The sequence below is a fragment of the Gambusia affinis genome, linkage group LG01, assembly GCF_019740435.1.
Source record: "Gambusia affinis linkage group LG01, SWU_Gaff_1.0, whole genome shotgun sequence".
Taxonomy (NCBI): Eukaryota; Metazoa; Chordata; class Actinopteri; order Cyprinodontiformes; family Poeciliidae; genus Gambusia; species Gambusia affinis.
Genome location: NC_057868.1, coordinates 36105597 through 36118419, shown reverse-complemented (window position 1 = coordinate 36118419; position 12823 = coordinate 36105597). Strand labels below are relative to the sequence as shown.

The 12823-nt window shown below is 37.7% G+C and overlaps 1 protein-coding gene across 1 annotated transcript in view; it reads right to left on the bottom strand.

Moving 5' to 3' along the window:
* The window catches only part of itga5 (integrin, alpha 5 (fibronectin receptor, alpha polypeptide)), a 50461-nt gene extending 44851 nt beyond the window's left edge, over positions 1-5610 (bottom strand). The window contains exon 1 of the mRNA XM_044113705.1: positions 5159-5610. Within this exon, the coding sequence (XP_043969640.1) occupies positions 5159-5367 (209 nt within the window). The 5' untranslated portion in view covers positions 5368-5610. The remainder of the gene's footprint in view (positions 1-5158) is intronic.
* Positions 5611-12823: the final 7213 nt, after the last annotated feature.

The window sequence follows — 12823 nt, the reverse complement described above, 5'->3', positions numbered from 1 at the left end:
AAAAAAAAATCCATGGTAGCCAGTTTCGGTTGTTTGTATCCAACTTTTTCAATCAGAACATCAATCTGACATACATCCTTTTTCACTGATTATCGTTTCATATTTGTTAACAAGATGTTTCAAACACACTTTAACAAACAATAAATTACTGTAATACTGTAATGTATTATTCTCATAGACATCTGCAAGACCCCATCGTGAGTCTGATTGGTCTTCTACTTTGGGATTATATATTCTCATAAGTCATGGTCCAACTAGAGTTCAGAAAAAATCCACAGCATCACTAATCTTTTCTGAAAATAATATAAAATTAAATAAATTACAATTAGATATGATAAAAAAAACAGACCGATGTTCAGAGGATCAAGTACATGTGTACAAAACCAGGTCAGTCACCCACTATGAATTCCTTAATAGCAATTATAGAAAAAATGGTTATGGTAAGACTTTTGGTTTTTCTTAGATAAAAATGTTTGAAGTCAACAGAAAGTATCTTGCTGCTCTTTACCCCTTTGTGTATTTGACCAGGCCTGTAACACACAGTTCACCAAGGCTATCCTCAGGCGTTCCACCATGGTGGGCCAACTATCAGTGTCCAAATTCAATTTCATGACTAAGGCTGAAGGGCATGACAGACCCACATATATAAACTTGTTGTCAAGAATTAGCATCAAAGTTGGATAAAGCAACCCTTTGTCATTGAGTATTTATGGAGGGAGAAGTGTTTTCTTTCTTCTTTTCATATCTACATCTGATATCCTTCTTGTTTCTTAAACAGATTTTGCCAATTGCAAGGATCTCAGACCGCAGCACGAGTATGATTATTGCTACTTATTGTCTTTGGTATTGTATTTGATTGATAACCAAATAAAGTTGGTAATCAATCCTTTAGAGATAAATAATGAATCAATAACAATGTATATTGCAATAGAGACACGATCAATATCAATTCACAATACGTTTGATAGAATATTCAGTGTTCAATATAGAATATCCAATGAACTCTGATCCAGAGCTGCACTGCATTCTGGGAGATGTAGGCCAAGGAAAGTCTTTAGCTGCTCAACCTCTCACAGCCAGCCAAGTAAGGTTTCTGGAATCAACTACCTCACTCATTCTTTGGTTACCTAGCAACTCACTCACTCTTTGGTTACCTGGCAACAACTTGGCGAGTAACTGACGCAGCAGCAGTTTAAGATTCCGACACTTTGACTCCTAACTGCTTAAAAATAAAACAACAACGGCATTGTTTTATTTTTGAAATAAATAAAACAAACTTTTTCACTGGATAAAAGAGGAAAGGTAAGTCAGACATTTAAAAAACAACAAACAAATCAATAATTATTAAAACTCATCTTTTCAACCATATTGTCCAGCCTTACAATCCTTCTCAGATAAAATACAAAGTTAATCAACATTAGCAGAGTTGTTTCAAGCACATTAACTATTGCTTCAATTAGAAATAACTCAAAAGACAGAGTACTCAGAGTTGATTAGTATTTACAGCGGAGGGAGCTGTTATAAAAACTTTGAAAACCACTTTGCTAGACCAACTTTAAGTAAATATGTTTTTAAAAAGGCACAATAATTTCACCAACATAACTGGGTTTATAGAAACTTGCCCTGACACACAGAATCTTTTTATACCACCCTGGACTGACCTCTGTGGTTTCACAGCTACTGCCCCACTACACACTTCTCCAAAGTGTGGGTGTAGATGATGTGTTGGTGAGAGATGAGATAAAAGCAACTCACTTCACATCTGATATGTTTTGATGTGTAAACCTCGGAAAAACTGTGGATGAAAAGTGGCAAACATCTGGGGTTTGCAGATAAAGGAATGAGTCACTGACTTAAATCTGCCTTTTAAGACGTTTTTTGTTTGACTTGTGAATACATATCACTGAAAGGAAAATTACAGGGCAATGAGCTGTAGGAAATTTCTGTGTTAGGACATTACTCATGTTTCGTTTGTACCTGGGGTCTTCAACCTGAGGCTCGGGGGCCACAAGTGGCTCTTCAGACAGTAATGGCTCCTAATAACTTTGGCTAAAATGGTAAAGAACCAACTAAAACACTATAATACAGATAATAGGGGCTGTTAAATTCTTATGACAATATGTTTTGGTATTTATTGCAATACTAAAAAAAGTATTTACAACTTCTTTTAGGCAACTGCATGTTTCTGCAGTCAAAGCTCCACATGTAGTCCTCCTATTTATTGATGTTCTAATGCAACAATAAATGCATTTATTTATTGATGCATTTATTGATGCTAATGGAAGCAACAGTAGGGTAAATAATATAAATAACTCTGACAGTACAGTCCGTTTATACGGTTTTCGAACATCATCAATTGGGATTTATAGTTGAAACAATAAATCAAAATTCTTTCAAGAAATATTTCACAATAAATGCCTGTTACTAATAGATGTAAAAACAAAAGCTGTTTTTAATTGTTTATTATCTATTTATGGAATAATTACATTTAATTTACACAACAGAATTACTTTATTTATACTTTAAAAATGTTTCTATTTTGAAAGTAGTTTTTATATTGTTTTCCACAAATAACGTCTCATTGAAGAAAATGTATCCCTCTTTTTGTAAAAGTTTAGGCAAAATTATTGTTCTTTATTTATTACAACAAAATTCTACAATAGACATTTAACTGAAATTATATGGATAATGCGTTTGTATAAACACTATTTGGAAATCTTTCACAATAATAATAGAAAAGACTATTTTCTTGACCAAAAACAAGATAGTTTCAGAAAGAATATGATGAGCAGATGTGTGGCGGTCTACTGGTAACAGAAAAAAACAACAACTCAGAAATACGGTTGAAGCAAAGATCATAAATACAGGAAATGGGGGTGAATCCCATGAACGTAAACAGGTCAAGGGTACATATTTCTCTTCACCCACAGAAGCAGTTTTATCATTGGAAACACTGTTTGCTCCAGGATTATGAAACAATTAAAACATTGGAAAGAAACAACAACAAAAATTGAGTTCAGGTCACAGAAAACAGCCAGACCACTAAGGTGAATGCAAGTGTTGTTTGTGAGCATAAAGTTTAGAAAATGATTTCTTTTGAAGCAGTTTTTATGTGTAGCCTGCCAGGACCCAACATCACACAAGAGCCTTAGAATAAATGAATTACTTTTTGTGAAGCTATGACAATTAGCTTCAACTAAGACTTTTTTTTTGCTTGTGTCTAAACCAAATGAAGTTCTAATGTTCTTCCCAACCTTTGGCTTGAAGTCATTGTTTTTGGGCCAAGATAGACTGACATAATTTGAGTAGAATAACAGTGTCCTTGCAATAACATTTAGAGTGTAAAATGGTAAAAATTAACTTAATTTCCCTTTGGAATCCAAAAAAGTATTTTGTAGTTGAATTGAATTATGGAGAAAGGTCAAACAAGCTCATCCACTGCAATATAAAGTTGGTTTATTCTGCTGAATTGTTTGGAGGAACCTGCTGATGCACATCAGAAACCATTTCAATCAGAACTGAACCAGACCAAACAAAAAATTTTATGCTTTTAATTGCAGTTTCGTCATCAGCATTTACAGGCAGACAAGGACTTTTAAATGCTTCAGCAGGTTGCCAGTTTGCCGTGTATTCAAAATACCACTCTCTGACATTTCTCTTGATTTTCTAAATAGCTAATGAAATATTCTCTTTATGAACTCAAAAACTGGAGATTTTCTTCACTGCTTTTGGTGAAGAAAGTTATTGAACGTCATCCCTCTGTACTACTTTCAGCTACATTCTCTGAACGTAGCTCTGGAAACGAATAAAACTGCTGCGAGCTATAGGTCTAAACACCCGCTGACATGCAAAAAGTTGTAAAAGCAATGATATATTCCATTTAAGCGTGATGATTCAACTGTGAGAAAGTTAAGATTAAGTCATCGGTAAAATGACGTCTGGTGTGTCTGGGGCTGGAAGTGATGAGGAGAGGGGCTAGACAGTGGGGGGAGGTCTGGGCAATGGATGAATTAAAAAGCCTTGCAGAATGACATCAGCATAAGAGGGAGTAAGGAGCAGGATGAGGGAGAGGGGAAAGCTTTATGCAAACAACTGTCACCTCTTAAATCATTCCGTCCTCCTAAAGCCCTTGTTTCCCAGGAAAAAAAAAATTATCACCAATAGGAAGAGGGTTGTAAAGAGATAAGTAGGGGAGATGCGGAGGTGGAGTCTCCCCACATGTCTGAGGGTTTACCGTCCTGAGAATTGGGGAGGAGAAACAGGGAAACCGAAGCTGATGCTGGCGGCCCACACGCCACAAAGCCCTTTCTCCAATCCCAGCATGCCGGCTGGTTAAACAGCACTCAGCAAGTCTGCATGTCTGAGTGAAACTTTTGTTAATAACAACTCAAAACAACATTCAAGGTTTCCCTATATAAGATAGTGATTCAGATGCATAGACACCCACTGAAATTACAATTTGTCCCCCCCAACCCATCCATTTTATGGTATCCACAGACCACTGGGGTATTAGATATGACCACAGGCATTTATGCGAGAGTTGAAATTCCAAAAATGACTGATGCCAAAACCCTTTCAGGAAGAATGCTGAGACAGTCACTGCATGCCGAGTGCCACAGGGATCACATCTCCACTGAGGCAAGAAGCATCACAGAGAACCGGATTACTGAATGTAATTAAGATTAAAAGGTCAAAAACTAATTTCTCTCTGTTGGATAATAAGATTATCGTCTCTGACAGACTTTAAGATAAATTGTTCCTCATTCGGGTTCGTATCTTTTTTTTCTCATGACCTCTCCTCTCCTTACTGTAATTATTTTAGTTTTATTCCAAGAGTCATTCAATCAGGGCACCAGTCTGCTTCTCGGGAGATATTGAATTACAGTCAGTTGTATTCACTGCGAGGGAGTGGGTACGCGCAGGACATGTGCCCATATGCGCGCAGTTGTAAACTTGGAGCCTAAACTAAATCTGAATTATGTTTTATAAACCTGGCTGTGCTACTTTGACAAAAAAATTAGAGGCAAAGGCTTCAACAGAGCTGAATGGAAAGTTTAGTCACCGACTGTCCTCAAAACAGAGTTCAGTTGAAGAAAAAAAAACTCTATATTTTGACTTTATTGCACATGTTTATTATTATTATTTGTAAGAAACTCACCTGGCTGATTCAGACAAATAAAAGTCAACGGCATATCCGAAGTAGCTCCCCTCAGGTCCGCTATAAACAACTGGGTTCTCCACGTCCAGGTTGAACGCCTCGCACGCAGGCCGAGAGAAAGTGGCCAAAAGCCCGATGATACAGAGGGACGAGCGGACGACAAAGGTTGCGGTCCCCGGCGTCTTTACGCGTGATCGCTTCGAGCCCATTGTTACCGCAGCAATAATCCACTAAAGTTGCAACACAGTCCAAGCTTTCGGTTTAACTAATTCGAAGCTGAATCCCGAACAACTGTAACTTAAAATCGCATCTCTTTGACGCTGACCGGGCAGGATCTCATTAATGCTCCGTCAGCTCCTCCGCTGCGTCCTCTCGCCTTCACCCACTCCGATTCTCTCCAGACGCACGCCCACTCTGCTCACCTAATCACCACGACACGCAGGGAGTTCCCACAGCAAAGTTTGGAGAAGGAGGAGTTTGTGGTTCCCTAGAAAGAAAGGAGAAAGAAAGAACTCCTGATCCACTAACCCACCTACTTTACGAGGGTGGTCAAAGTGTCGCCGGGGAGATTATTACCCGACTGAACAATGGATCCCCAATCTTTGCTATTGATTTTATCTTTCACTTATCCTGGGCTTTTTAGATCAAAGCTGTTTCCTGAGAAGGAATCCTGATAAGTGATAGAAAGGTCAATGAAACTTCTCATCCAACCTGGTCAGACATGTGACATCTCACTCTCACATGTCTGACCAGGCGCCCCTTCAATGCTGTTAAAGGTTGGCAAACAGGTGACAGTGTTGACTCAACAAAACCAAAATACAAGGCAAAATTATTTGGGTTTTTATTTGTATAGTAGGTAAATCCATTTACAGCCACTTTGTATGCAAATCACATGGCAGCAACTCAGTTGGGCATGAAGGAGAATTGCTAAAGTTGAAACTGAGTATTTAAATGATGAACAAAGTAGACTGAAGTGATTTTGAATCCAGCACGGTTGTTGGTGTCAGATTACCTGTACTGAGTTTTCCAGAAGCAGTGAATATGGGATTTAATCCATCATCTCATAGCTAACCTGAGGTTAATCCTTCTTAAACAGGTTTCTTCACAAAACCTTCACTGCAGTTATTGGTGTTTAGGTCCATTTTACCAAGGTGAACTGCTCAAAATATCCTGATGTTGATTTTAAATCATAATGCCCAGCCCTAAACTGACATATCTAAAGCATTTCTGAGATGTTTATTCTAGGATGAATAGACTTCTGCAACAGTGAATTAGAGCTAGAAAAAAGGAGTTAATTTTTTTTTTTTTTTTTTAAAGCATAAAAAATTTCAAGAAAATATCAAGGAAATAAAAACTGCTAGAAAACGAACACTTTTTAAGATTAATCTAATAAAATTTTAAGAAAAAAATATGGTAATTTCTGGGTTTCCAAAGTCAAAAAATTGCTAGAAAAACTTAGCAAACTTTAAGGTAAATCTCAGAAAATTTAAAAAAAAAAAAACATGGAAATTTCTGAGTCTGAAAAATCGCTTAAAAGATCTCATAAATTTTCAGAAGTAATAAAATATTAACATTTGAAACTCAGAAATTGTAAAGCTTTTTCTAGAAAATTCCTGACAATCTAAAGATTTCTTTTTTTTTCTAGTTTAAAAATTTTTTAATTTTTAAATTCAGAAATTTTATTGTTTCTTCTAGAAAGTTTCTGAGATCGATTTCCTCTCTTTTTTTACATCTAATGGTCCTAACCCGCCATCATAGACATCTCACCAAACATGTCTACTGTTGTTAAAATGTTCCTGGAAGTTTAGTAAAATGGCATAATCAGGCCTGACGTTCAACATATGTATTTAATCAAAATTTCGACAAGACCTTTGGGTCAAAGCAATAACATTTTCAACTCATTTCCATGAGCTAAATAAAGACTTAACAAGCCACTCAGAGATGTTCATGGAGATCCGGAGTTTGGGAGGAAAACATTTACTTAAAATAAATTTCCAAAACCAAAAGTGAACCAACTACTACTTCACTTCCAAAATTAAAACCCAAAGCAATGACTTATATCTGTACAACTCCATACTAATTAGTCTTTTATCAGCCAGCGTGTGAGCCATATGTATTTCTGTGTAATTACAGTGTGGATGTGACTGGGGCTTGTCCGAGTGCTGAACATGGGATGGGGTGTGGGAAGATTTCTAACTCCTGCTTCTGAGTCACACCAGACGGAGGAAAGTGGTTAGACTGCAGAAGACAAGTGCTCCCTCCAACGAGACCTTTAATAAACCAATCCAGGCCTGCTGGAATTAGTGACTGTTGGTTTAGCTGCTTCATATGAAGCGTCGGCTATTCAACGCTGCAGGGGCCAAATTTGGCTGTGTGGCAGCAGCAACAGCAGCAGCAGCAACATGAACTCTCCGTCAAGCTTTACTCGTATTTATAACCCAACCAAGTGGCTGGACGCGCAAAGAGAAGCACGACTGGAGAAATCTGGGGCGTCTGGAGGGGCCGGCCCACAGCTGTTGGGGGGCACTTGATGGTTCAAAGCCCTAATCCAAGAGAGGGGTCTCGTTCACTTGCTCTGTTTTTAGGTTCTCAAGATGCAGATTGTAGATGAATCGCGGAAGAGTTCAAGCTGTGGTTGACTGAAAGATCAATCATGTTTAGCCATTAAGCTGATTTGTGGCGGAAAGTTTCCATCCAGTGTCACGGCTTGATATTTTTTGGAAGTCCTACGCCCTAAAAAACCCTGGAAAAAAAAGAACATGATGTTACATCAGCCACATGGGGATGGTTTTTATTTACTGTACCTAGCAAAATTCATGTATTCACACTATAGGAACTTTTTCAGATTTAGTCACTTTATAAGGTCAATTTTACATTTATTTTAGGACAGGGGTCTCAAACTCCAGTCCTCGAGGGCCGTAGTCCTGCAACCTTTAGATGTGCCTCTGCTGCGCCACACCTGAATAGAATAATTAAGGCTCTGGAGAACTGATCTACACAAGGTGGAGATAATTAAGCCATTTTATTCCAGCATTTTGTACCTGTGGCACATCTGAAAAGGGTAAATGGAAAGTGGAAACAGAAGGATACAGTGTATTTTTGAATTAGGCCTCTTTTACGCCTCACAAAATTAGTTAATACCGTACGCATTCGGACCGTTAATCCCAGTATAAATGCAACTTTTTTTTTTTTTTTTTGAAAGCCTAACACTGGGGTGTCCAAAGTGCGGCCCAGGGTCCATTTGTGGCCCATGGACTGAATATTTGTGGTCCCCCAACTCCAACTTCAAGAAAAAAATAATCCTTTTATTTTCAATCGGTATAAAGTTATTACTGATGTGTTTTTCTTGCAATGGAAAATGTTAAATACAACATAAAAAACATGAATCTTTTTCCAACCAACCTTTTATAATAAATAGAAAAACATTTATCCAGAGTTTTACTGAAAAAAACTACTTTTCTGCACCCAAATCAACTTTTATGTAATTTTTTAAAACTTGGCTATTACAGCAAGCATTGTGAAAGAAAGTGACCCAAGTTCTGTTCTTACACTTGAGAATAAAAATTTGTTCAACTGAGCCCAAAAGAATTTGAAAACTAAACGTCTTTCTTTTCATACAGCAAATATGCAAAATGTTCGATCTACGATTTTCCTGCTAAATAAAAAGTTAAAGTCGGACTTCTTTCTTTGCTTGATTTTAGTTTTTTCATTTCAAGAACTTATAACTTGATGATATTGGCCCACGTGACAAAAAGTTTGAAGTTTCCTGGCATAATTTAATTCCTGGCTTCTCAATTCCGGTCCTCATGCCCTCCTGCCCCGCATGTTTTAGGTGTTTCCCTTCTGCCACACACCTGGATTGAATATGTAGGTGATTAACAGGCTTCTGCAGCACTTGATGGTCATGCAATTGTTTGAATCAGCTGCTCTGGAGTAGAGTTACATCTAAAACATGCAGAGCAGGGGGGCCTGAGGACTGGAATTGAGAAGCGCTGGTCTAGTCCAAGTCCAGATTTAAACTTCAGTTTGTAGATGTAGAAAGCTGGTAGAGACATATCAGAAAAGACTAGTTGCAATGAAAGGTGACTCTACCAACTCTTGACTTGGAGAACTGAATACATATTTTATTTATTTATGAAAAATATTCAAAGGAATATTCATAATTTACCTTTAACTTCAAAATTAAGCATTGTGTTGTAAGTGTCTGACTGGAACTGGAAAAAAGCAGAAAGTTACAGTGGGTTACATATTTATTTTAAGCACCACATGTTCATCCACAGTGTCGCTCTGTAGCTTTGGAAGTATGAATCCACTTCAATTACAAAACCTCATGACCTCATGATAAAAGAGGGAAGGCAAACAGTTTTGAAACAGCTACAACCGATTTCTGTTCCTCTCCATTGTCTTCTCCACCCTCCACCAGACTGAACAGCTCTCATGCTATCTATTAACCCACAGAGATTCATTTAAACTGTAAAAGATAGATTGTTAGATATTCCTTTCAAGTACTTTCTCTCGTCTTTCAACGTGTATGTGTGTCATTCAGTAGCGGCCAAACCTACAGACCAGAGAAAACAAGTGGGTTCGTTTATTAAGTAGATTATGTGCCCAAGGCCAGAGCCTGCTCTCTTCTGGTTGATTTGCTCTGGCTAACTGAACACTATTTTCCGTCCAGTCCTTTCCGTTAAAGAAAGTGGGTGTGCTTTTATTCCAATGCCTTGGCTTTGACATCATCAGCCGCTATGGCAACAGATCTGAAGTGCAGCAAAACACTTGTAGAACATTTTGCAAGACGCAACTGGCCAACTATTTTAAGTATAGAAATGACATAGAGGCTTTTCATACGGCCTGGTACAAATATATTACAGGAATACAAGTATGCAAACACTCAAAGCTGTCTTGCTCTGTTAACTTAGCAGGACGGAACGCGATAAACACCTAACACCACAGGAAGATGACTACTTCCTTCTATTTCATATCACACTTTGTTATCAAGATATAAATAGGTGAACCCAGTGCTTTCAAAGCAAGGACTTCAGATTCACAGTTACATTTCATTTTCCTGCTGAAAGGCAAACCTGTATCTGATGTTTTCATGACAGTTTGAACAACACAGGTCGGATTTTGTTTCCGATTGCGATACAGGCTACTTGTACTTGATACTCGACGAACGTCACTATTCTGCGTCCTGATACGCTAAAGCGGGAAGAAAAACAACTATGGTGGACGATAATGAGGATTAAGTCGTTAATATTCTGGCTCCGGTCGAATAGCAACTTTAAAATCGTAAAATATGCTCCACCGTTAGCATCAATGTTTACTTCCGCAAACACAAAGCACTTTTTCTTCTTCGTCTTTATGGCAGTTGGCAAAACGCTGAGCAGCTCTCTTTGTGTGACGTCATTGCGTGCTCTACTGCGCATGCGGAACATTTTATGGCCGTTTGCAGTTCACAGAAAAGTCGCATATATTTGGAAGTATAAACAACGAACTACGCCAAAAAAAAAAATAAAAAATCAAATTTGACACAAAATCGGAATTGGGTCACTTTTTGGTTCAAACACGGTTTTTTCAAGCTAATTTTGTTTAGCTCCATGCATCTTTCTATGAACTCTAAACGGCTTTCTTATTCTTTATGCAAAAGCAGCTACACAGCACAGTGGCTGGTTAAGATGGATATTTTAGTTTCAGATTTTCTCTTGAAATTTTATTTCATCTCTGTAGTCTATAATATATCTCTGACCCCAGGTCAGAAAAGATTTTGCCTTGATTTGCTCTCAAATTATAATATTTAGCACTTTATTTATTAGAAAAAAAGTCACACAAATCTGTTTTGTCATTTCAATTGAACATGCAAATATACTTTACTTCTGCTCTTTTGTTTTGTTTGGTTTTGTTTTAAATTTATTTTATTTCTATATAACTTTATTTTTTTATTACACTACATTCAATAAAGTCAAACTCAACATGTAATTAAAGTATTTTGTGGACACCTATAAACTTTTACAGATTCTATCCAAAGTTTTAGCTAAATAATCCAAAGAAAACAACAGAAAAACACCAAAAGGTGATGAAAAGTATCGGTATCAGTATCGGTATTGACGATACTAGGCCTGGTATTGGACCAACACCAAAATATGCAGTGTAGCGGTGTCATTAACCAAGTTTTCAAGGCAATACACTGATTTTCCTCTTAAGGGTATCACAAAACTGTTTACTGTTATTTGATAAATACATTTTAAAAAAAAGATGCATAATTTCCCTTCCTTTTGTAATTACGCACTAGTTTGTGTTGGTTTATCACACAAAATCCACATAAAATAAATTGACTTTGCCCTTCTAAGATGACAAAATGTGAAACAGTTCAGGGGTTTTTTGACATTGCGCAAGGCACAGAAAGTCCTTGAGAGGAATGAGAGACTGTTGCTTAATATAAACTACCAGCTGAAAGCTTTGTGCGAGATTCCTTTTTGAACAAAGAATGAAAATGCTCCTTTCTCCTCTTTCCTCTGCTCCAACAGTAGAAAGGCAGCGATACACATCTTAGTGGGAGGAAATTCCACTTCTGTAAAAACCTAGTCGTGCTTCCTGTGTTACCAGGTTTGTTCGCTGAGCAGAGCTAATCACAGACACACGCTCGTTCAGCTTCCGAATGTTTTCCTCTAAAACATGCACAAAGAGGAAGTGTGATGAAGTGTAGCTGAATGTTCCAGACACCCTGAGACATTTCATGCTGGATGACAGATTTCACATGAAGGGTTGGGTCTCCTGAGCTAACTGGTGTTGCTGAGTGGACACAACATTGTTTCCAACACAAGCTCTTAGCAACATAATAACTACGGTAAATGAATCATTCGATTGTTCTAGAAGAAGAAAACATGCTAAAGGCTCCTTACAAGGAAAACATCATCCACCCTTGTGCCTTATTATTTCCTCTCCATATCCACATCTGTCAATCCATACAGCATGTGTGAAACAGGATCATCCAAACAGTGTTCATTATTAAGTTGTCTTGCTAAATCAGTCATAAAACACCCTACAGCTCTATTGGAGTTTTTATATACGTCTGCAAATCAGTCGAGGTAGCAGGGGAGTAAAGTAACAACATGAAATTTGTTGTAGGGGGGAATTAAACTGACTTACAACCAGGCAGTGACACGCAGAGAAGTAAAAAAGATGCATGTCTGGTCTGTACTTACAGCAGCAACTGATATTTTTGCAGCAATTTGGTCTCAGTCCAGCCTCAGTGGCATCGTTTGTCTAAATATGCGATTTTTTAAAAGGCAGTTTAAAATGTTAGACGTCTTTAAAAGAAAGGTCACAAAGAAAGATGTGCAAGCTCAAGATGCGTCAAACTCAAGATCCAGGGGAGAAATTTGATCCACCATAACTTTTTATGTTAAAAATCTCTCTTTTGTGGCCATCAATTGCTTTCAACTCGACAGCTCTGGCCCACAAAGGTAAAAGGTTTGGACACCTCAGATCTGGAGAAACTCCTCCATGTGTTTACCTTTAGTGTCTTCTCAGGTCTGCCTAAAAAAATCAGAGAGCTTCAGCTGCTCCAGAACGCTGCTGCTGGTGTTCTGACTAAAACCAAATAGAGGACATCACCCTGGTTCTGAAGTCCCTACAGCACAGAGGATAGACTTTAAAATACTGTTGTTG